The sequence below is a fragment of the Sturnira hondurensis genome, unplaced genomic scaffold, assembly GCF_014824575.4.
Source record: "Sturnira hondurensis isolate 20B ecotype Veracruz unplaced genomic scaffold, ASM1482457v3 Scaffold0003693, whole genome shotgun sequence".
Lineage (NCBI taxonomy): Eukaryota > Metazoa > Chordata > Mammalia > Chiroptera > Phyllostomidae > Sturnira > Sturnira hondurensis.
In genome coordinates this window covers 8,054,132-8,079,370 of record NW_028076324.1, presented here as the reverse complement: position 1 = coordinate 8,079,370, position 25,239 = coordinate 8,054,132, and the positions used below count along the sequence as shown (strand labels likewise).

Sequence of the window (25,239 nt, the reverse complement as noted above, 5' to 3'; positions counted from 1 at the left end):
ATCATGTGAATATGGACATACAGATTCTAATGTTTATACAGAAGCCAAAGGTCCAGAACAGGCAACACAGTATCGAAGGAGAAGAACAAAGTCAGAGGACTGACATTACCAACTTCAAAATTCAGTCTAAAGCTGCAGCTATCCAGACAGCGTGTGCCAATGACAGAACAGACACACACCAATGGGACAGAACAGGGAGCCCAGAAACAGACCCTCGCAGATACAGCTGGCTGACCTTTGACAAAGGAGCAAAGATAGTCTCCGCCAACAAATGGTGCTGGAACAATGTGGCCTCCACATACAAAGGAATTAATCAAGACACGGACCTTACTTACACCCTTCACAAAAATTAACATAAACAGATCACAGACTTGTATGTAAAACACTATGAAACTCACATAAGATGTTGTCAGAGTAAACCTAAGTGACTTAGGTTTGGCGAGGACTCTTACATACACCAAAAGCATGATCTGTGAAAGAAGCTGTTATATTGTTTCTAAGAAACAGGAAACTTCTTCTTTCCCCATCTCGTGCATCCCCAATTGATCCCCAAACGACGATTATGTGATTTATTCTATTTCCCTAACGCAATCGGGAATATCAAATCCAGCTCAAGAGTCAATAGCCCATGGGCCATCCTGCTCTAGGCTGGTGACAATGGGGATGGATGAGACTAAAGAGTCCTGAGAGCTCTTAGGGAGAGAACAGCCACAGAACCAATCAGTGGAACCTAAGTGGTTTTGGCATCAACAACTGGGTATGTGGCAGATAATGAACTAAGATGGAAAGAGAAGGACCTATTAAAGATCTGGTTTTGGACCCACGCCAAATAAATGGAGGCTCCAGCAGAAGAAACCCCAACAGTAAGAAACCCCAGTAGTGAACAGGGAGGCTTGAACAAGGAAACTCATGTCAAGCTGTGAACACAGACACCCTGGGCAGGAGCAGTGAGACCAGAGGATCCAGGCCAGAGCCCAAGAAACCTTGATATTGAAAGGCAGGGCTCAGTGATGGAGACTGAGGTGCAGCCCAAAGAGCCATGGAGAGTGCTGCCCATAAACCCAGCCTTGCCAAGAAAAGGGGCTTGGAGGCTGGATCCCATGCTGCCAGGAAGGCAGCAAGAGAAAGACGCCACTCAGTCGGCCAGTGGATGGGGGTAGAGGACGTTTCTGCCACCCCCTATTGCCCATCTCGCACAGCTCCACCACACACACACACAAGCATGACATAGGAGGAGCTCCCTCAGAAGGAGCCCCACGTGCTCCCTGAGAGCTCCTCAGGTGCCCAGGGACATGCAGAGGACAGGCAATTACGTCTGTGCAGTCGAGGGCTAAGAAAGACAGATACTGCAAAGTGCCACTTATTCTCTGAGAGCATGGAGTGGGAACCAGAAATGCTCCCCCAAAATTGACCCTGAGGAAGGAGGGCAAGCACAGCCAAGAGATGGTGGGAAAGAGATAAGAGAACACAAGGAGGAGAACCTCTGGGTAATGCCAGCTGCCCCATCTGAAGGGCTCCTTAGCTCCAAGGGAGCTAAGCGGGCCTTTTTCCAGTGATACTACACGCCTGGCTCAGGCCAGGCCAGTACAAGAATGGATGAGTAGGGGCAGCCCCAGTGGGGATAAGCTGGATCCCATGGGAAGAGACAAACGGCGGGTCCAGCAGGAGAAGGAAACATAGGGGACTCATTAGCCACAGGGGCATGGAGCGATGGCACTCACTGTGTATTCTGCATGCTTTTTTCCATACCATTTCATCCACTTCCTGAACTCTCGGTCCATGGTCTGCAAGAAAATCAGAGAGTCCGTCAGAAAACCAGGATAGTCAGCGAGGCAGGGGGCCCCTTCCACACACTCAGGTAGGCAACCCGTGGCTCTGTAAGAGGCCTGTCCACCCTTGGTCCCCTCCTCCTCTGACACATCAAGCTGAGACTGCCAGTCTGCACCTCCTCCACTCAGACAACCCTTGAGCAGCAGCCCCAGGAGGAGTCTAGGAGTTCCATGGATAGTAGATTGAGGGGTCTGTGGTAGGTCCTGGCCTCCAGGGAACCTGAGGTCACCAGAGTTCAAACCACAAATGCTGCTGTGAGACAAGATGATGTTCAGACTCATCCACTCCCCAGACAGTGCCACCAGCTAACCCCACCCTATGGGACACGGAGACTGTAGCATCCAGAGGAACTGAAACACACTGATAGGGGCCCAAACTCACGTTAGAGACCAAGAGGGCCCCCAGAGTCCCTGCCCAGATGCCCCTCCCTCCCCATGTCTCAGCACACACCTCCCCCACCCATGGGTGGAGGAAAAGAGACATGAACATGAGTCCCCAGAACAGCTCACCTCCGCGTACTTGGCTGGGATGTCAGCTTTCTCGACTCCGTAGTGATGTTTGCAGTTGGTAGCTGCTGCGACCTGCAGCACAACCTGGCCCACTCCTTCAGAGAGGGGAGAGGGTGCCGTCACAGATGCAGCACCATGATGGGGATGGGGTAGGGCGTGAGAGGCCAGGTGGGCGATGGCCACAAGGGTCACAAGCAGGGCCCCCAGACTCCCTACGGGGGCACAAGCTCTGCCTGCAGTGCTGAGGAGACTCAATGACCCAGATTGAGCTGAGCTCCCAGTAGGGAATGGCTGTCACACTGGAATCGTTCTTGGTCTATAGACAGATGTGGCATGAACTCTCCCGACAGAGACAGAGCCCCACAAGACTGATGCCTCAGTGAAGCTCCCATCCACCTTGCATCCAGACCACACTGCCACTGCAGCGTAGCAGGGCTCACCAGACCTGACATCACCTTGACAACACCATCAATGCTTATCATCAACTGGGTTTAAAGAGAGACTAGAGGAGCAGGAGAGCCCCCACCGAACGGAAATGGGGTCTCCAAACCACTGTCACTGGTGGCATCACTGTGCAGCCCGACAAGCAGGTCAAGCAGCTGACACACAGGCTGCCCGAGTCCAGGCAGGGGCAGGGTCTTAGCCAGCAACCTCTCCTCCCACAAGAGGCCAGCTTTGCATTTCAAATAATGTGTTAGGAGCCCCTCAATTTTCCATTTTGAATAGAACATATTCAAATAATAAAAATAAGCACACTGTTTAGAAACACAGATAAATGAAAGCCCACAGGTAGAGGTCATGAGGGCCCCTACTTCAGTGGAGGTGGTAAGAGCCATACACAAGAAGGCAGGTGGTTTCTAAAAATCATCAGCTTTTCCATATGAGATAACTTAAACAGCCTTCTAGATAACTGGTCTTTGAGCCACATGCATGCAAATTAAAATGTGAATTGTATGCTTGAAAGGGCTTAAACTAAGGATGATGCTACCAAAGAAGTTATCTTGTCCGGGACTGCCAAGGACACATGTGCCTGTTTGAGACAGGACTTGCAAGTCTCTAAGTGCAACTTGTATAGAAACAAGGTCACATTGGCACAGCAAAGACATGCCTGAGGAAGGCTATACATGGGGTTCCTAGTAGAGCCATCTGATGTTTGACACAGTCATAAATCAGCCGTGACCCTGATCAGAACATCCTACCCAGGAATCAATCAGCCCAATATTTATTCATTCTATAAAGCTCATCTGTGCATACCTGCCAGGCCTCCATGCTAAGATAGGCCCTTCTCCCAGGAGCCTCCACTGGTACTGAGCATGTTCCATAACAAAGAAGTAAGAGGCTGGCCCTGACTAGTGTTTTTCAGTGGGTTGGGTGTCGTCCTGCAGACCAAGAGGTTGCAAGTTCAATTCCCAGATGGGGCACAAGCCTGGGTTGTGGGCCATGTCCCCAGTAGGGGGCTTCTGAGAGGCAACTGATTGATGTTTCCCTTGCACATCAATGTTTCTCTCCCTCTCTTTCCCTCTTTCTAAAACCATGTACGGGGCTGTTGGGGTTGAAGAGTGCTGGAACCACCCCAGCCCTTGAGAAGCAGGAGAAAAGGGGCTTGGTTGGAGCCTGTTGGGATGGATCCATTTCCTTCATCTCTGGGGCAGCCAGGGACCCCACAGGAAGGTCAGCTGGAGCAGTGGGTCTGAGGGAGCACCTGTCCCCTCCAGCAACCCCACACTCTGGACTTTTCAAGAAGCATAGAGACTTGAAGAGCATGGCCCTGGGGCTGCCTGCCGCACACTCACCACTTCCCAGGTCCACAAACAGGTCATCCTCTGTCATCTTGATTTCGTCAATCATCTGCGCGACCAGGTCGAAGGAGGTCTCTCCATACACCTCCGGGGAGAAGGGCTCGTAGTTGTTGAGCTTCTCAGGGTCTGTTACTGAGTGGTTGTAAACCTGCTGCAGGATGTGCCGCAAGAGCCCGTTGGATGGCCGCGTATTCAGCTTCATAGGCTGTGTGGTTCCCTTCCACTACAGACATCAAAGAAAGTGCCAGAACACGTCACACGGGGGACAATCCACCCTACAACCTTCACACTTCACCAGATTACTACTCTTTATTGAAAAAAGCATACGTGTGTATGCGAATGTATGGACAGATGAACGTGTTTGTGTATGAGCCTGTGCATATACAAGAGTATATGTATAGGTGTGCACATGTGTGTGTGTACATGCCAGTGGCTGAATACTGGCGAGCAGTGAGGCCCACAGTGCGCAAAATGCTCACTGCCTGGGCCCTGGTACTGCTGTGCCACCTCATCAGATGACAGGGCTATCAGCCTGTCATCTTCGGAACCCTAGCCTCAGAATGTCCATCTTTCTAAAAACCCACCTGGAGAAGAAATGGGCCCAAAGTTGCAGAGAACTGGCACCCCTTGGTCTCGGACTTGGCCTTCCCAACTTAGGATCAGATAACATGAAGGGCAATGGGGTCAAGAACCACAGTTGGGGCCTAGATGAGGAGAAAGGCCTGAGGGGAACACAAGGCTACCTACCAACTGGTGGATGCTGTCGATGGCCCGGTTGTACTTGTCACAGAGCCTCTGCATGCTTTCGAAGCTGAAAAAGGCAAAAGGAAGGTGCTGGTCACTGCCAAGCTCAGAACAGGCCACCAGGAGGGGATGGCATGTGGACAGGTGATGCAGGGTCAGGCAGAGCCTGGCTCCTACATAGAGGTCACAGGGCACCAAAGAGTCAAGGAGTACCCCCATGGGCAACCAGGCTGGGCAAGTGTTTCAGGCTGAGGCGGTCAAGGTTAAGAGGCGGTATCATGTGCTCACAGGCGAAACTAGACATTAAGAGTGTGCTCACCAGACCTTACGTCAGAAAAGGGGTTCACAAAGCCATTCCTAGAGCCCCACAGGGAGTGAGACCCAGACCAGACCCTTAATCCTCACCCAGTCCAGGCAGGCTCCCAGGGCCTTTCCTTCCCTGGCCGGATTCCATGGGTTTCCCACCCTCAGCCCTGACTCAGATGGGCGCTGAGAGCATCCAGCAGATCTGCTGAACCATGACCAACACCCCTCTCTCTGCAGAAAAAATGGCAGCACCTCCCCCCTTTACACTAGCAGAACTTCTGTTTACTAAAACTTTTAAAAAGTTTCCAACACTTTCAAAGATATAAGCAGCATGTGTTAGATACCTAATAAGAGCTCAGGGAGTTTTTAAATGAAACTAAATTCTCCCAAACACAGTCAATTTTATTTCAGGTGTTAATTTGCAATGGAATCCCCTAACCCAGAGGTTCTCACCTGGGGTAGTCATGCCCCCAGGAAACACTGGGCAATGTCTGGGGACATCTGTGGTTGTAACAGGTCTGGGGGTGCTCCTGGCATTGAGTAGGTGGAAGCCAAGGATGCTGCTCAGGACCCCACAGTGCCCAGGATGGCCCCACAGAGTGACCCAGTCCTAATGTCCACAGTGCTATACAGAAGGGAGTCTCTCTCTATGTCTGGGATGCTTGGTGACATCAGCTGAGTAATGAGCTTCTCTGCATAAAGGACACAAAGCTACCACTTCCTACACGCATCTTTGATACTCACCCATCCCTCATCCTCAGCCCTAGATTTACTGGATTCTGCCATGTATAATGCTCTCCCATGTAAAACGTGCACCCACATTTTTGGCCTAAGCTTCCAGAAAAAAAATCTTTCATTTAAATTTTTTTCTTTTGTTTTAATTCTTAACTCAATTATTTATTTATTTGTATTTAGAAATGAAACTGATTATCGTGTTCCAGGGTATTATTTTGTATATGGATATCATTATTGCTTTCTAGAGTTATACTTTCTTAACACATAAGCACAAATAAAATAATTGAAAACATTTATAAAGATATGGAATTAGTACTACCTATGTATAATGTGCATCCTTACTTTTCCTTAAAAATTTTGGGCAAAAAAGTGCACATTATACACAGCAAAGAGTATGGTACTGAGTTTAGGGACATTTTCCCTCCCAAAAGGTAATAGATTCAACTAAGACCAGAGCCCACAGAACAGGTGTCCAACTTCCTTGGTTGGCAGCTGCCACTGAAAAAGCCAGAGAAGTCAAGGGCAGAGCAGCAACCACAAAAACCCGGAGAGTTCTCATAAAGAGCAGTGACAAACACCAGAAAGGGCTGATCTGATGAGTCAGTAACCCAGGAGAGATGAGCTCCAGCACATTGCAGAGGACTAACTGCACACACAGGACGGGAGAGATGACAAGGAGTACGAGGGGGGCAGTAGGCTCATACGGGACAGAGGCCCTCCAAGCCCTTTGGCCCCTAGTCTTCCTTGCAGACGGGAGGATGACTCAGCAGCAGGTCCAGGACTCTGGCTCCCACTTTTTGAGGCCACAGAGAGAAGACACGCCACTATTAACTACTCTGCACTTCAGTTCCTGTGCTCCAACTTTCCTATCACCCCTTCAGTCCAACTGCAGTGACCACTCATAGCCTCCGACCACCCCGGGGAGACATTCTCCTGCAGGAATGCGCTGACAGCCCTGGCTGGTGTGGCTCAGTGGATTGAGCACTGGCCTGCAAACCAAAAAGTTGCTAGTTCCATTCCCAGTCAGGGAATGTGCCTGGGTTATAGGCCAGGTCCCTAGCGGGGGCATGTGAATGTGAGAGGCAACCGATTTATGTTTCTCCCTTGCACACTGATGTTTCTCTCCTCCTATCTCCCTTCCTCTCCCTCTAAAATTAAATAAATAAAATCTTTAAAAAAAAAAGGAATGAGCAGATGCTGCGGATTCGGGAGCTCAGAGACCCTGGGTTATCTCTGCACCCTGGCCCCAGACAGGAACCCACCCTGCCAGACAGAGCTCAGTCCCACGAGATGGCCCCGCCATTCCTTGCTTAGAAAAAACAGTCAAGCTGCTCCCCTGACCCCGAGGTCACACTGGTCCCTTGAGGGACACCATCAGACTGGCCCAACTGCCTTCTGCCAGACTCTGACATCCTTCCAGTGTTCTCTAAGCAGACTGGACATGAAGGGAAGAACATCAAATACACACCACAAGTGTCTTATAGCAAAAGCACCTCTAAAACCTCTGCAGCCACAGGCCTTGCACACAGCAGTCAACCTCTTTTTATTTATTTATTTATTTACTTACTTACTTACTTATGTATCTTTAGAGGGAAAGGAGAGAGGGAGTGAAACATCAATGTATGGTTGCCTTTTGTGCATCCCCTGCTGAGAACTAGCCTGCAGGGAACCGGCCTGCAACCCAGGCATGTGCCCTGACTGGGAATCGAACCGCGATCCTCTGGTTCGCAGTGAGTTCTTTTTAAAGGTGTTCTTCATTGACTATGCAACTGACATGCAAGGGCCAGAGCCCCTACAAACCCTCACCCCAGGGTCAAAGAGGACTTTGTCACAGGGTCCTCAGCTTGGTGTCCTGAGTGAGGAGAGTGCAATGCCCTTCTTTTTACAATACTAGGTAATAATTATTAGATTGGAAGGAGGGCAAGAGGTGAGAAAACAGAATCCAGGGCTGACAGAGGTAGGAAAAGCTGACCTGTGGACCAAGAATAACTCCAAGCACAAAAGTGAGACTAAGTCAGGAATGCCTGGGTGCCGAGTCCTCTGTGGGGGCTCCCAGTCTCCTCCGGGCCACATTCTTCATCAAAAGTGAGATACCTAAGCCCAGAGAGAGCACCACCCTTCGGTGGTGCCAATTTTGAGCCTGCCAAGATCTAAAACAGCCACGAGCCTGGAATGTCATCTTTCTTTCTCAAAGGAAAACAAAAAAATTCCAAGCGGGCATTCCAGAGCTGGCCTCACCCTTCTCCACCCACAGGACTCTCCTCTGAGATCAGGATGTGCCTGCAGGAAACTGCTGGATGAAGCCAAAAAGCTGGGCACACAGTTACTGAGTTGGATAGGGGCTACTCAGGGCCCAGAGCTCCACAGGCCAGTTCAGCAGGGGCCCTTGGTAGGAAGGCTGGCTGCTGGAGTCACCTGCCATATAACCAGTGACTCCGAACTCAGGGTGACTTCACATAGCCCAAATCCTGTTGCCACAACGTGGCACTCTCAATCCTATCCTCACTGTGAGAGCCTCTGCCAATATGGTAAAATTTCCTACCAAAATAGCTCCACAGAGACTACAGCCAGCTCTGAAAGGAAATTTCAGATCAGCTTGCACCATCAAAGAAGAACTAATTATAGCTATGTCCCCACCATGTGCTCAGCCAGCAGAGAAGCAGCTCCCGCGGAAGTCCCGCTTACCTTTTGGTGTCATAGTCAATTAGGACGTAATTCTCCATAGCAAGCTTGAGGTCTGGGATTTCCTCACAGACCCATCTGAAATCCAAAAGCAGAAACAACAATGAAGATGATTATTAAGGCTTGACATTTCATTCTCGACTTTCTTAATACTGTTTACTCCCAACTATAAAAAGAAAACATCCTCATTACTCAACTCAACAGTGTGAAAGAAAAGGGAGGCACTGCTTCAAAATAAATGCTGTCAAGTTTACAATGAGGTTGCAAATTACGCAAATTTTATGTAGCTTCAAGTTCAAGCAATGTTCGCTGGGGTGCTATGTGGATTTACATGTTACAGGGTGGAGGAAACCAATCAGCTCAAACCAGACAGCTTGAAAAGCAATGTAGTAACTAGAAATGAAAGAAAACTATTAGTGAAGAATTAACTATCCCATGACGACGGGGCTTCTCCACAGGCACACTGCCAGATAAAAGGGGATGAGGGGGAAACCTACAGATTAAGAGAGAAAAATATACCAGCCAATCCCAAGGCATAAATAATAACCCTTATTGGATCCTAACACAAATCTTTAAAAACATTATAAAAGCAGAGTCATCACTATAGATTATACAGAGAATAAAAGGAAAATCAGGTATATGACAAAAAATGGCAAACCAATAAATTCAACAATTTAGATGAACAAATTCCTTGAAAGACAAACTACCAAAACTATGAACAAACACAAAAATCCTTCAAAAATATTAGTCAAATGAATTCAGCATCACATCTTGATGAAGTAGGGTTTATCCCAGGAGCAAAGAAACACTAAAATCAATCACTGCAATTCATCTCATTAATAGAATAAAGGAGAAAAAACAGTACAGTCTTCTCAACAGACGCAGAAAGAGCACATGACAAAACTGAATCCCTACACATGATGAACGTCTCAGGAAACAAGAAGTGGGGAAAGCTGTCCTCAACCCAATAAAGGGCACAGGGTCAGGTGTGAGGCTGGTGTCTCTGGGCAAGAAGCCCACCCTCAGCGCCACCCTGCCTGCTGGCTTCATTCTGGGCTCTGCCTGGGATGGGGGTGGAGTAGGGGCACAAGGAGAGCAGAGAATAAAGAAGGAACAGCTCTCTCTGTCCCTGGGTCCCTGTGTTATCTAGTAAGACTTCCTCACCCAGCATGAAGCATTACTTCTCCCACCAGCTGCTGAACACAGCTAGCAGATTTCTTCATCATGACCCCTACTCCAGTCCCCCGAAACACACACACAGGCCACACTCCCACCTCAGAGGTCTGGGTACCCTCTCTTTGAGACCCATTACAAGCTCACAGTCACCAGGGCCAGCTGGGCTATTCACATGTCACCTCCCAAGTGACCCCCATATCCGAGGGTCCCTAAGTCACTGTCTCTGGGCTGCACTAGCGCACTCTCCTCCTTTTGCACACAGATCAAGTACCTCTTCTCCCAGTAAGTACCTCCTGTTGAGGAATCCTCTGGTCAGCAGCACATGTGGTTTTCGGGTAGGAGACCATGAGCCCTGCAGTGACCACCAAACTAGGTGCAACACTCAGACTCCCAGAGAGTGGGGACAGGTGAGGATGCCTGTGAGCCCCACTTCCCTGCAACACTGTACTGGACAGACAGAGGTCCTGGCGAGCACCGCATGGCAAGGGAAACACATGGATAGTCTTCACTGGAAATGAAGACACAAAACTGTATTCACAAACACATGATTCAGTATGTATTCTAGCCTATGGAACTTACAAAGAAGCTTCTAGAATTCTAAACATGAATTCAGCCTAGGGTGCTGGATATAAGGTCAACACGCAAAAATGAGCCATATTTATATACACCAGTGTCAAAGAATTTTAAAAAGCTTTTAAATGTACTTAAAATAGCATTAAAACATAAATACGGATCATTTTAATGAAAGATTTGCAGGAACACTATTGAAAACTATAAAACATCGCTGAGAAAAGTTAAAGACAACATAAACAAACGATGTCCACAGGATCCGAGGCTTGATATTGTTCTCCCTCCTCCTCAAACTAAATTCCACCTCAAAGTAATCCCTATAAAAGACGAGCAGGCTTTTTTGGAAAAAGATATGTGATTAATTTTAGTGTCTGATTCTAAAACTGACATACAAAGGCAGAGAATCTGGAACAGCCAAAATAATCTTTAAAAATAACAGCACTGTAGCGAGACTCACGCCACCTTCTTCTGGGACTCACTACAAATGTGCCGTAACCAGGAGTGCGTGGGACCGGCTGGAGGTAAACAAACAGCAGTGACGCTAAACGCAGAGTCCAGAGAGACAAACACACGAACAACACAATTCTTTTTAAAGATTTTTATTTATTTATCTTTAGAGAGGAAAGGAAGGAGAGAAGGAGAGAAACATCAATGTATGGTTACCTCTCGTGAGTCCCCCGCCAGGGGCTGGCCCGCAACCCCGGGAATGTGCCCTAACTGGGAATCGAACCGCAATCGTGTGGTTCGCAGGCCCGCGCTCACTCCACTCAGCTACACCAGCCAGGGCCATGAACAACACAATTTTGACAAAGGCACCAAGGCCACTTGGTGGGGAAAAGAGAATCTTTTCAACAAATGAGGCTGGAACCACTGAGTATCAGATGGAAAAAAGGATGAATCTTCACCCCCGTAATCATAAACCCCATTTGACATAAACCAAAATTAATTCACAACTGATTTTAAGCCTGAACGTAAAAGCTAAAACCACAGAGCTTCTTGAAGAAAATGAAAGACAGTATCTTTGCGACTCAGGAGGCAAAGATTTCCTGGATGCGACCCAGACAACTAACCATCAAAGAATGAACTTAGTTAAAAGCTCCCACTCACCGAGGTGCCATTAAAACCGCAGTCAACTGCACTACACACCATGCAGGAACCAGGCACTGCTGCCAAAATATGTCAAGAATTCTTACAACTTAGTCAGGGGGAGACAAACAGCTCACTCTCAAGAAACAACAAAACCTGTTCTACAAGGAAAGAGAGAAGAGCTCCCTGAAGAAGTGGCTGATTCTAAGAGTACAATGTGCGAAACTCAGAACGACTCTGGAGAATCCTGTGGTTCCAGAAAGTGAGGCTGCATTCAGAATGTGCTGGGGCAAGTTGGAGGGGCATGGGACAAACTGGAAGAGCCCCTGGAAGGTGGCCAAAGTGGAAAACAACCCAAACACATCCATCAGGTAATGGATGGGTGAATAGGATGAAGGAACTGCGGTCCCTCCTACAATGGCACACCCCTTAGCAATAAAAAGGAAAACCTACTATACATGCAACGGAGAACCTCAAAACCATGTGCTCAGTCCATGCTGTATGATTCCATGCAGGTAAAATTTTAGAAAATGCAAAGTAACCCACAGTGCCAGGAACCAGATCAGGGTTGCCAGAGACAGGTGTGAAGCAGGAGATGGGTTGTAGGGGACACAAGGAAATGTGAGGGACAGAGAGGTCTGCTGCCGTGAGTGCTCTGCAAGGACGTGTGTACAGCTACCCCATGCAGACTGCACTCTTCACGTGTGCACAGTTTCTGTGCCTCAGCTGTGTCTGAGCTGCATTTCTAAAAGTAGTGATATGGGAAAGAGCACCCTTGACTACTGTGTATGTTGGAAATTCTCCACTATAAAAAGCAAAGAGAGACAGAATAAATTGAGGCAACTGCAGTGAATGAACAGAACTCATCTGTGGGGACAAAGAAGGAAGAAGCTGTTCTGAGACTCAGAACATGAGGCTCAGCACTGGAGGTCAGTAGCCACTGCCAGCCTGGGAGAGGACCAGGCCAACTGGAGATTCCAAACAAAAGGCTGGCTCGACAGCTTCCAACTGGCCTGACACTCCACACTGCAGGATGAGGAGGCACCCTACTTAGCAGAGAAAAGCCCAATGGAGAGGCCGACTGCCGTGGAGCACCCTCAGGGAGTGGATGAGAAGCAGGTTGCCTGCTCAGAGCCCTCCCTCTCTCAACCATAACATTCCTACCTCCTAACCAGCAGCCTCTTTAAAAATAAATAAATCAAATTAAGCAACCAGTAACACCAACTGAGTGGTTCATGGATTATACCAGGAAAAAAAGTAGATCCCAAATCTCAACAATGGCACGTGGTCAGGCCCACCAGACTAGATCCACATAAATCATTTCATTCAGTTCTCAAAACGACCTGGCAAGGTGGCTCTACTCAGCCCCAAGAGCAAATCAAATCAGCTGGGGAAGCTGCAAGGCCTATTAGGACACCAGCTCCCAGGTGGCAGCGTGGAGACACCCGTCCTGACTCTTCCACACACACCACACACTGGCCCTACCATGAGCTGCTGTAGGCTCATGTGGACATCATGGCATGTGGCCAAGCTGGTGGCTACATGGCTAAGGATGTTAAGGAACAACACAGTGGGGTGCCAGGAAACATACATGCGGGTGTGAATTTACTGAGGGAACTGACGAAGAACAGGGGTTTCTAAGCACGACTTATACAAAGCAGGAAACGTAATTCCTCAAGTTTGTGCCAGACCCTCAATGCAGCACAGGGAAAAGACCCATCAGAGGCAGAGTGGAGGGCACTGTCCTCCTGGTTCTGTCAAGGTTGTCACAGACATACCCTGTGCTCTTCCCTGCACTGGGGACTGGGACTGGGCTCGTGGAGTGCTGCCAAGGATAGAGGGAAAATCAGCCCATCAAGGGGCCATGGCTGAATTAGCACCAAACCCAACAGGGAGCTGACAGAGATAGACAGAAGAGAGAGTAAAACAAGGGGAAGAGGGATGGGGACTTTCCTCGCCCGTCACCTTCCACAGGAAGATGAAGCTCACAGAGGCACCAGGACCTGCCCAAGCCACCCCCAGATGACCTGGACTCTTCTGACCAAGCTCTAACACCCACTTCTCAAGATGCTGCCATGGACCACAAGAGGGACTGGGCTGGCGGAAGGGAGAGGACTCTTGAAAATAGGGATGGGCCCAGGCCCCAGGCCAGACCCACCCCTGCAGGTGCCACACTCACCGGATGGTCTCAATGATTTCATGAGCAGCATCATGGTGTTTGTCCTGAAAGATAAAACGACAGGGTTTAGAGCTGACTGAGAAGTCCTTCTACCCTCCACGGATGGTGGGTTGGTAATCTCAGGGCCCAGGGACCACAGAAGGGGGACACTGTAGCCCTTGAGCTTTCCCGCCTCTGCATTTCCAAACCCACAGAGCTCCCAAGCCCCCCAAGAAGACAGGATTGCCCAGAGTCCTGCCATGGCACTGAGATGCTGTCCTGGGACCCCTGCACACTTGGGGCATGATGACATAGGGAAGGGACTGTTCCTACAGTGCTCTTTCCCCAGCAGGCAGGGGAGAGGAGACAGAGTCTAGAGGGACCTAGTCTCTGCCACCTAGCAGTGCACTCTGGCACTTCTCCCGGGTATTCCTATGACTTGGATGCCACAGATCTGTCTTTGAGTTAATGAACCTCCCAGGCCTCCATTTCCCCATCTGTAAAATGGGGAATGCTAGTAACAGCCAGCATGAGAGCACACATGTGGCCATCCTCGTGCCTGGATGAAGACGCCTCCCAGTACTTCCACTGCCAGCCAGGACTGTGCCCCCTGTATATGGGGTTCCTCATGGCTTCTTCCTCAAAAGGAAGCTCAGGGGTCACTCCAGGCCTTTCACTAGGGTGTGGACAGCAAGCTAACCCCAAACCTCGCTGAAACCAGGATCAGGAAGCACCAAGTGGCACACCTCCTCCTATCCTGTCTCTGTCCTCTCACATAAGCACTATGCCTTCCACATCGTGGTGAGAGTTAGTAGAGTGGTGAGTGCAAACGGATCAGCAAAGAGGATGGGCTCAAGAAAATGGGTTTGGAGAAAGAGGCCTGCCAATAGCTGCTCTGACAGTAATGGTGCCTCTTAGCCCAGACCACCATCTCTACCACTTTACAATAGGGACACAGTGGCCACAGATAGAGTACGTCACATGTTTCAGCATTCAATAATAGAATCAAAACAGCTTTTTACACACCCGGGAGTCCTAAGCATTATTTTTTAAATAATAGCTCCACTGAGATATAATTTAGATAGAATAGAGCTGACCTGTCTAAGCACACAGTTTAGTGGCTCTTGGTACGTTCAGTGTTGTGCAATCACTGCACTAAGTCCAGAATATTCCATCACCCCGAAAGGGAGCTCCATTCCATCATCATTCATTCTTCAGCCCCGTCCCAACCCCTGACAACCACTATCCACTTCCCGTCTCCATGGATTTGCCTTTTCCATTTCACATAAATGGGACCATATACTATGTGGCCTTTTGTGCAATGTCTTGTTTTTAAAGGTCAAGGAAAAACCAGCCTTCTAGTGTTCAAAATAATGTCCTCCCACTTACTAAGAATCAGCCAACAAATACTACACAACCACTATCATTTAGAGAAGGTGGGGGCAAGATAAGAATATAGGAGATCTGTCTGAAAAAAGTCCAGCCACTGTTAATATAACGAGAATGGTTTGCACATCAATGTAACCTGGCAGCCAAGAAGAGTGGTCTGGGATACGCATGCGTGAATAGTACTTCATGGTACTAGTCAGTGGGGGCAATAGACACTGTTGAGTGAGCATGTGCCCTGTGTGGTGTCACATTCAAAATGACTGAGCAAATAGAGCAACAAATCTGCATCAAATTTTGCATTAAGTTTGAACATGCCTCTGCAGAAACTATTTGGATAATTCAGAAGGATGCAGCTATGGGCAACTGGTGATTGGCTACTGCATCACAACAATGTGCCCACTCATACATCATGTCTCGTGCAGTTTTTTGACAAAACATCAAATTACCAAGGTGACTCAGCCCCCCTATGGCCCAGATTTGGCGTCCCAAGACTTCTGCCTCTTCCCAAAACTAAAATCACCTTTGAAAAAAGATTTCAGATGGTAGATGAGATTCAGGAAAATACAACGGGGCAGCTGATGGCGACTGAGAGAACTGTGAGGCCCCAGGGTGCCTACTTTGAAGGGAACTGAGGCATCATTGTCCTACATACAATGTTTCCTGTATCTTCTTCAATAAATGTCTGTTTTTCACATTACATGGCTAGATACCTTCTGGATATACCATGTATATCTACAGAGAAATGCACATGTGTGCAACACAGCAGCATGATTCACAATCGTCAACAGTGCAACACAGCTGGCAGCTGTCATGAGGCCATGGCCCTTGCTGGATTAACTATCTTGATCCAAACACACACGCCAGCCTGCAAAGGCACAAGGGTCTGGAATTTGGTCTTGGTGATGGAATGAACTAGTGCCTTCTCAGCTTTAAAACCAAAACAAAGGGAGAAAAAAGTTGACAACTGCACCCTCTGAGGTCTCAGAGTGATCCTTTTAGGGCCAGGCCAGTTCCACCCACAGTACTGAGAGGTATAACTTTAGAAGCCCTGGTCACTATCAATGATTCAGAAACTCTCATGACCTCCTGACCACAGCCTCTTCTTACTTCTCCACGGGCCTCGATAAGAGAAAGACGTCAGATGCCGACCAGGAAAGGTCAGATTGACAACAGCCCCAAGGAATCCCTGGACCAATAGCTTGGCCCTCATCTTGGTATGCAGGGACAGCCCCCAGACTCTCTCCCGCAGCACAGGAGCCCGGGACCCTGGCTGATGTCTCAGCCGTTGTCTCATTATGCAAGGACACCTCCTCATACTGCCCCCTGCATTTCAGGAGCCCCAAATGCTGATTTGACTGTCCAGCCCTACCCTTATTATACAGGGAAACCCCCAAACTGCCCCTTTCACTCCCACATCCCCAGCCCAGCATGGCCCAGGGCAAAAAGCTCCATTTGACCAACCCACGCTCTTCTCACTTCTTGTGCCAGAGCACCCAAGAAAAGTAGCTGAGAGGTTCTGCCCATAAAAATCTGGCTGGCAGAATACCGACAGCTGGGAAAGCTGAGTGGTGGGTACCCAGGATTCACCAAGTCCCCACTTTGGGGAACATGTGGAAAGGTTCACAGTAAGTACAACTGTTCCATCTTAAACTGTGTACTACCTGAAAGGCAGTCATCACACCCTGACATGACACCAAACTGTCCCTTATGGTACCACTCACCTCCCCAACTCACGTGTGAAGCCTGTGACTTATTCTCCCAGACACTAACCCTTGTGTGCTCAGGGACTGTATGGAGGGGGTGCACACAGAAGAAGGGAAAGTGAGTGTAGGGAACCCAGCTGTCACTTTCGGCAGGTGCCCAGCTTCTTCCTTCACCAGGATAAGTTTGAGAACTGCACGCACAATAGAACTCAAGGTCCAGCTGCAGGTGGGGACGTGGCTCCAGCTCTGTTGCCAGCTGTCACCCCATATCCCTCTGAGGAGTTTGGCCAGAAGGGTCTCTCAGATACCCCTGCAAGGGCACAAGTCCATCATTCTAAGCACTTGCCCCCTGCTCATTCCAAGTCTACACGACTTCTAGAGTCTGTGTGCCCAGAGTATACAAGGCAAGAGGCAGAGACAAGAGATCAACGACAGAGGGTGTATACTAGGGGATCACAGTGGGCACAACAGATACACTGCTGCACTGGATCCATCACCACCTCCACTCTCCTCACTCCCGTTAGCAACATGAAAATGGTATGTGGGGCCCTGGCTGGTGTGGCTCAGTGGATTGAGCTCGGGCCTGAGAACCACACGATCGCAGTTCGATTCCCAGTCAGGGCACGTGCCTGGGTTGCAGGCCAGTTCCTAGTGGGGGACTCACGAGAGGCAACCATATACTGATGTTTGTCTCCTTCTCTCCTTCCCTTCCTCTCTAAAGATAAATAAATAAAATATTTAAAAAAAAAGAAAATGGTATGTGGGGAGTATCTTCGGCCCTAGAGATCACTCATAGAGGAGGGCAGCACCCCATGGTGCTCTGAAGCAGGGCTCTCACATAGTAACCAGAATCAAAAACCTGTGTAGGGCTCATGAGAGAGATGCCTGTGACTCAGTGCCAACAGTCATATTCAGTAGGTCTGGGGGCCTGGAACCTACATTCCTAACAAGTTCCCAGGGACCCCCCACCTCTGATGGAACAAGCGCTTATGCTGGTGGGCAGGAATTGTTCTCCCTTCTCTCCTTGGGGAAGAACAACTGATTGGAAATACTGCCAAGACAATCGGGCAGACTGTTCTTGTAGGCAGAAGGGAGGGCACCCGCTTCCTGATCTCTCAGAATACTGCCTTCTTTTCCGGTGGCTCCACACAACTCTGGAGACTCACGGTAGCAGTGGCAGGCTGCTTGCATCACAAACAGTCCCTGAAGCCAAAGCAAGACAAACAAAATGGTTTCCGGTGCAGGCCATATGGACTCAGGACAGACTATGGCTGGCTGGGCCATGAGCAGCTGCTGCGTAAGAGGTTCCCCCATGGGTACTACATGGATACAACAGGACCAGGTGGGGGGCACAGGGGCAGATGGATGCTGTGGATGGACACAGGGGTCACAGGGCACAGGAAATATAATGTATGAACAGAGTTTTAAAACATGAAGGAAAAAGGGAAGAGATGAGATGTTTTAATGGCAGGGTTGTGATGGGCAGACATCCAGCTGGAAGAGGAGGAATGAGGTGGGATGTGGTGCACTCACACCCTGTTAACAGGCATCCTGAAAACTCTCAGTCAGACCCAGAGGAAAACCACAGGGAGTGGCCAAGGCGGACGAGGGGAATTGTCAGGACCTGCAGGTGCCTGTCCCATACTGGCTTTTGTCTTCGCTACTTCACTCCATGCTTCCGAGTGTTCGGGCACCACCCCAAGCAGGGTAGCAGGCTTACAGATTAGGCTAAGCACCTTAGTTAGTTGGGCCAGAGGCCCTCTGTTATTCAGGTGGGAGCAATGGTAGTTAGTTTATGGTTTATTATTTTAAAAAAAGATTTCCTTTATTTTATTCTTAGAGGGGAAAGAGGGAGAAAGAAGGAGAGAAACATCAATATGTGGCTGCCTCTCGTGCACCCCCTACTGAGGACCTGGCCCACAACCCAGGCACGTGCCCTGACTGGGAATCAAACCAGTGACCCTGTGGTTTGCAGGCTGGCACTCAAATCCACTGAGCCACACCAGCCAGGGCTTATGGTTTATTCTTCATATGGTCGATTCGAGTACTGATTATGATAGCACCTTAACTAGTTCAAAATAAGCAGTTCCCCCAAAAGAGAGACCACGTGTCTAAACAAATTAAGAGCAAAAAACTGGCAAATCACCAGGGCAGAGGAGGAGTGGCAGAGAGCAGGTATTGATGGGACACAGGGTAGACAGTTAGAGATCAGGTCTGTGGGATGAGAAACCTGGCTGCTGTGGTACCAGGGCAAAGATGGAGGGTCAGATGGGCCGAGGTGGCCAGATGTGTGGGATGCAAGACAAGAGGAAAATGTGGGTGCCTCACTCAAAAATGGTTAGCAAGTTCAAGTGGAAACCACAGAGCATCAACCAAGTCAGGCCCTTCTGCAGGGAGGTTTGCAGGCAGGACAGGCTGGAGTTTGAATCCAACAGTGCTGCTCCTAGAAATGGCATCTTGGGCTGGTCACATAGCCTCTGCACATAGGCTTATCTCACCTGTACACTAGACCCTGTGAGGACATGTCTGTGCTGGAAAGCCCTCCTGTTTGTTCTGGTCCTGCTTGCCAGACCTCTGCTTTCATGTACTCACCCAGGGACAGATCTACCCTGTGGAGATGATCTCCCAGGTTCATAGCACCCATGTCTACAGAGCAATGAATACTAGGACTCTGGGCCTGCTGTCTGGGACAGCACAAGGAGAAAAGGAATAGCAAGTCAAGACTTCTTAATCAATTTGTAGCGAACATTTTCCCAGAGCTGCAGAAAAAGTCAAGTTTACCCACTAATTGCTTTTGAGCCCAACAGTTTTAAGAACTATGTTTATATGGACCTCAAGTAATGTCACATTACAAAAGGGGGCAGAAAGGGGAGGCTGATGCTGCTCTGTGGGGAGGAGGGTACCGAGTCGGTGCTATCACACGTTGATCCAGCCCTGACCTATGCCTACTCCTGCTGTCAGGGAATGTCTTCTGCTCAGACAGAAGACAGAACTGAGTCGACAGCCAGTAGTGACTCACCGGGACAGAGGGCTCATCTCCTACAGCCACCCCTGTAGCATGTCTCCTTGCAGGGCCACAATGCCCCAGTCATCGACGCTCCATGCCAGCTCTGGCCTGTACAAGCCAGGCAACAAACAAGTCTGGCTCTGTGCAGAGGACAGAGCTTCATGTACACATACCCTGCCCACCACATCAACAGCCCCACAACCCCCAACTCCACGGGACAAGGAAGCCTCACCAAATGCCATCCCAGCACCACTAGTTTTCACTCCCCCATTCCCCGCTGAGCAAGCAAGCAGCTTGAACCCTGGACCTCACTCAGGCAGTGACACCCACTGTGCAAACACAGTCCCAAAGCCCTGTGTGCTAAGCTCTGTGGTCAGGAGGAAGAAGCCTCCATGTGGAAGAGAGATCCAGAAGCAGGCTATCTCCATGGCAGGCACAGGCCACCAATGAGGCACTTGATATATGGTGGCCTGGGCCAAGCTGCACTCTAAGTGCAAAATGCAGTAATCTCAAGATTTAGAATACACACCAAAAAAAAGTTGTTCCTAATTTTTAAATGTATTTTATTGATTATGCTATTACAGTTGTCCCATTTCCCCCCCCTTAACTCCCCTCCACCCTGCATACCCTCTCCCACCCACATTCCCCCCCTTTAGTTCATCCCCATGTCTCACAAGTTCTTTAGATTCTGTATTTCCCATATTATTCTTGCCCTCCTCACTGTCTATTTTCTACCTACCGTCTGTGCTACTTATTCTCTGTACCTTCTCCCCCTCTCTCCTCTTCCCACTCCTCTGTCACTAACCCTCCGTGTGATCTCCATATCTATGGTTCCGCTCCTGATCTAGCTGTCCTCTTAGTTTGCTTTTATTTTAGGTGTGGTTGTTAATAACTGTGAGTTTGCTGCCCTTTCGCTGTTCATATTTTTTATCTTCTTTTTCTTAGATAAGTCCCTATAACATATCATAAAATAAGGGCTTGGTGATGATGAACTCCTTGAACATGACCTTATCTGAAAAGCATTTTATCTGTCCTTCCATTCTAAATGAAAGCTTTGCTGGATAGAGCAATCTTGGATGTAGGTCCTTGCCTTTCATGACTTGGAATACTTCTTTCCAGCCCCTTCTTGCCTGTAAGATCTCTTTTAAGAAATCAGCTGACAGTCTGATGGGAACTCCTATGTAGGTGATTGCCCCCTTATTCTTGCTGCTTCTAGGATTCTCTTCTTCATTTTAATCTTGGCTAATGTAATTATGACGTGCCTTGGTGTGTTCCTCCTTGGGCCCAACTTCTTTGGGACTCCCTGAGCTTCCTGGATTTCCCAGAAGTCTATTTCCTTTGCCAGATTGGGGAAGTTCTCCTTTATTATTTGTTCAAATAAGTTTTCCACTCGGGGCTGTTTCTTTTCCCCTTCTGGTACCCCTATAATCCGGATGTTGGAACGTTTAAAGATGTCCTGGAGGTTCCTAAGACGCTCCTCATTTTTCTGAATTCTCGTTTCTTCATTCTTTTCTGTTTGGTTGTTTCTTTCTTCCTTCTGGTCCACTCCATTGATTTGAGTCCCAGTTTTCTTCCCATCACTATTGGTTCCCTGTGCACTTCCCTTCATTTCACTAGCACAGCCTTCATTTTCTCATCTAATTTGCAACCAAAATCAACCAATTCTGTGAGCATTCTGATCACTAGGACTTTGAACTGTGCATCTGATAGGTTGGCTATCTCTTGGTTGCTTAGTTTGTATTAGCCTAGAGCTGTGATCTGTTCTTTCATTTGGGCGTTTTTTCTTGGTCTCGTCTCACCTGTTATGTATGAGGGGTGGAGCCTTAGGTGTTCACCAGGGTGGGGTAACCCAGTCACTGGGTTGTGACTCTATATGTGGGGGTGGGGTCCGAGAACAATGGCACTTGCTCCACTCTCAATCGGATATCAGTCCCCTCTGCCACTTCCCCCAAGCAAGCTGGGCCCTTCTGGTGCTGATTCCCATGTGGGTGGGCCTGTGTACGCTCTAGGACCCTGTGGGTCTCTCCAATAAACTCTCTGTAAGCCTGGGAGCTTCTCCTGGCACCTTGAGCCCGAAAGTTTTTCCAATTGGTGCTTTTAGGCTTTAATTCCCATTGCTGGGGCCCCAGTCTGTGCGGTCTGTCTCACTGCTCGCTCCTTCGCCTGGTTTATCTGAGTGTGAATGTGTGACTGCGGTCAGCCAGCCACCTTGCGCCCTCACTGGGTCTCCCCGTTGCCACCCCGAGCCTGGGATCTGCCAACCACCACCTTCGTGCCTGAGTTGGTCCGGCCGCTTTTTCCTGCAGGACCCCGCTCCACCAGCCACTGACTCTGCCCCTCTTACTGGTCTGGATGAATGATTCGTTGTTGTCGAACTTCTGTACAGTTCAATTTTCTGTGTTTTGGTTGCATTTTTGTTACTAAAACTTTGTTGTCTTTAAACTTGGTTGTGCAAGGAGGCACGGTGTTTCCACCTATGCCTCCATCTTGGCTGGAAATCCTCTTTCCACTTTTTTAACATGGCTCCTATATATGACATGTGGCTCATGTGCTAGTCCCACCAGCAGTGCCTCGTTCTACCTCTGATGGGAATTAAAGCCTAAAAGCACCAAATGGATGAAGCATTTTTAGGTTTCACCCGGAACGAGAGATTCACAGAAGTCCTGGGTCCCTGCAGAGCTGGAACCAGGCCTGAGATGCCCTGAGCTCTGGGCAGTGTCTTTCACAGGTGGGGAGAGGTGTAGAAAGGGGACTAGATCTCCACAGGAGGGCAAGTGCCACTGAGAGCCCCTGGGAGCAGAGCTAAGAACAAAGGCAGTTTGATGAGAAAACTTCAGTTGCTTTATTAAAAACCAGCCCATTCACAGCAGTCCAAGGTGCCCAGTCTCCAAAGAAGCCCTCAACTGGAAGATGCAGGTCTTCATGAAGTGGCTGTCGTGATGTGACACCAGTGGGACAGTGGGACAGGATAACCAAAATTTCACCCCCAGAACTTTTCTAGCCCTCATCAGAAAAAATGCTTTATTGCCAGCCTGATGCCAAGAGTATGGGGAAGGGAGTCAGCACAGGAACTGATGCCCCTCTGACTGGGAGAACCCACCCAGGAGGCCCTGCTACCAAGTGGCAGACAGAGACTCGACTCTGAGATCTGGAAAGAAAAGACACACTATGCCCCTCAGAACTCCAAATGTTTCTACCTCCAGCAAGCAGTCACTATCAGTGCCACACCTGTTCACCTGGGACCACCCCCACCACCAGGAGGAGGCCAAATGAATGCTGCCCAGGGCCTCAAGACCCCACAACATGGCCTGTCCTTATGGGGGTATATTACTCAGCCATGAAAACGAATGAAGCACTGACACTCATCACATGGACAGAACTGGAACATGACGCTCACTGAGAGAAGCCAGATTCCATTTATGTGAAATGTCCAGAATAGGTAAGTCCGCAGAGACAGGAACTGGGTTAGTGGTTGCTGGGGGCAGGGCAGATGAGTGGGAGTGGCTGCTGACAGGAACAGGATTTCTAGAATTAGATGAATATAATTACTTGTTCTTCTCTAGTTTTGTGAGATGTCACCATTGGGGGAAACTGGGTAAAGAGAACATGGGGTATCTATTATTTCTTATGGCTACATGAGAATCTGTGATTCAAATAATAATAATCTCAAATTATCTCCAATAAAAAGTTTAATAAAAAAAAGGATGGAACTCCCAAAGGGAGACTGGGGCATGGAGGGTCTCTTGTAGCTCCATTTTCTCCTCCCTAGGGAATGTTCACATTTCCTGGACCCCCTCTGCCTCCCTCTAGCACCTACCCATCAGGACCAGAGTGCACAGTAGGCATTCGTATCTTAGGGACCAGAGTACAAAAACTAACAGTCACATGTGGAACACCAAACTTTTTGATCCCTTCCCCCTTTGAAATTAGCTACTTCACCCACACAAAACCATGGGAGGGCTAATCTGCCTTTAACCTGAACTCGGTTTAGACAGGAGTCACACAGGCAGAGGTCAGATCAGAAAATACCTTCTGAGTCACAGAATGGCTGGCTCACTTGGCCTGCCCACTCAGCTAGTACTCACTGCCAGCTCAGAGGGCACTCATCAGAGAACTGTGGGCTCCCAGTAGGAAGCCGAGAGTGGAAACAGTCATGCTTAGGTTGTTCCCCTGGCCCACAGCCTTACTAAGTCACGCCGAGAAAGGACTCTCCTGTGCCTTACCCGAAGATTCTTGCCCTGCCACCTGGCAACCCAAGATGCCATTTACTCCCTTCTGAGTTGAGACCTGGATTCCTACCCAAGAAGAGCCATCCTGCATTAGAAATAATGCCACTGTGAACTGCAAGTGTGAATCAGAAACTCAGTCACTGAGGGAACAGAATGCACTGGGCCTCCCACTCATGTTTGTCAGTTGCTGACAAAAGTCAGTTTCCAAGGCTGGACACTTCTAAGTGTGGCGCATTGTAGCTATTTGCACTTCCACCTACAGATGCCCCTCCCAGAAAAAGTCACCCCCAGGGCAAAACTGGCAGCTCCTTACTCTGGAACCTCAGCTGACCACTATAACTCTGCTAACTTTTGTGTTTATACATGACCAACCTTTATCTATAGATTTCTTGAGAATAAGAACAGTATCTACTGTCCTCTGTGCCCCCCAGGAATACTGCAAATTTTTAGGAGGTGCTAAGAAGGAATGAATCAGTGAACAAGTAAGCTCAGTCATTTCAAATGTGTGGTCACATGAGTAATCTGACCTTTCAAAAAGTGAAGCTTCTAAAGCAGTCCTTTTTCTTCATGTATTCATCATCAAGTCATCACAAAACATGTACTCTATAAGTACTGCCCCCTCATTTCCTGTGAAAAGCAAAATTCCTCAGTGGGGAAACAGAAGGTTGACAGACATCACTGAAAAGCTATAGGGTTGTTTCAATCCCTTGCAGCTGGCTGATAATTTCAGCCAGCTGAAATTCTGGCAGAGGGCCAGCCACACCAGGAAGGGGCCTGTTGACATCAGGTGGCAGCACACCTGGCAAGGCAAGGCAGCACAGCCAAGTGAGGCTGGGGCCAGAAGGGAAAGATGCTCTATAGTTAGAATCCCCTACCACTAGAAAGCTAGACCCAACCCAGGAGGCCTTATGTACAAGGATTACAAATCCCCATGGCCTTGTTCCACCCTGAATAAAAGCAGGTGATGAAACAACATGAGTGTCTCTGGATAAATTTTCACCTTAGTATAAAATTCCTGGATGATGGGTCATAGTGAGTCTAACTCTTCCCATGCTCAACAAAAACCAATTTGTAAGGCACACAAATATTGGTTAACATACACCTGGCACAGTATACCCCACCAGTCCTGCTCCTGAGTGTTTCCCAAGAGAGGTGAAACTCAAGTTCTCATAAAAAGCACAGACAGTTACAGTGATTTTATTTGTAATCCTCCCCAGACTGGAAATATCCCAAGTGTCCTGCCACTGGCAGCCTAATGGATCAATGGAAAATTGGGATAGGACAAGAAAAAGGAGTTGCTTTTTCTACCTGCTACA

At 48.7% G+C, this 25,239-nt stretch overlaps 1 protein-coding gene across 8 annotated transcripts in view; it reads right to left on the bottom strand.

The window, feature by feature from the left end:
• DOT1L (DOT1 like histone lysine methyltransferase) overlaps nucleotides 1-25,239 on the bottom strand; it is a 59,957-nt gene that overhangs the window by 33,027 nt on the left and 1,691 nt on the right. For 4 of the 8 annotated variants that reach the window (XM_037042436.1, XM_037042440.1, XM_037042437.1 and 1 more), the window contains exons 2-7: nucleotides 13,617-13,660; nucleotides 8,609-8,683; nucleotides 4,886-4,949; nucleotides 4,133-4,361; nucleotides 2,340-2,434; nucleotides 1,722-1,784 (exon numbers count right to left, since the gene is read on the bottom strand). In XM_037042436.1, coding sequence (XP_036898331.1) covers nucleotides 1,722-1,784; nucleotides 2,340-2,434; nucleotides 4,133-4,361; nucleotides 4,886-4,949; nucleotides 8,609-8,683; nucleotides 13,617-13,660 — 570 coding nt within the window. Of the gene's footprint in view, nucleotides 1-1,721; nucleotides 1,785-2,339; nucleotides 2,435-4,132; nucleotides 4,362-4,885; nucleotides 4,950-8,608; nucleotides 8,684-13,616; nucleotides 13,661-25,239 lie in introns of those variants that run through there. The other 4 variants (XM_037042442.1, XM_037042443.1, XM_037042439.1 and 1 more) reach the window with 3 other exon arrangements.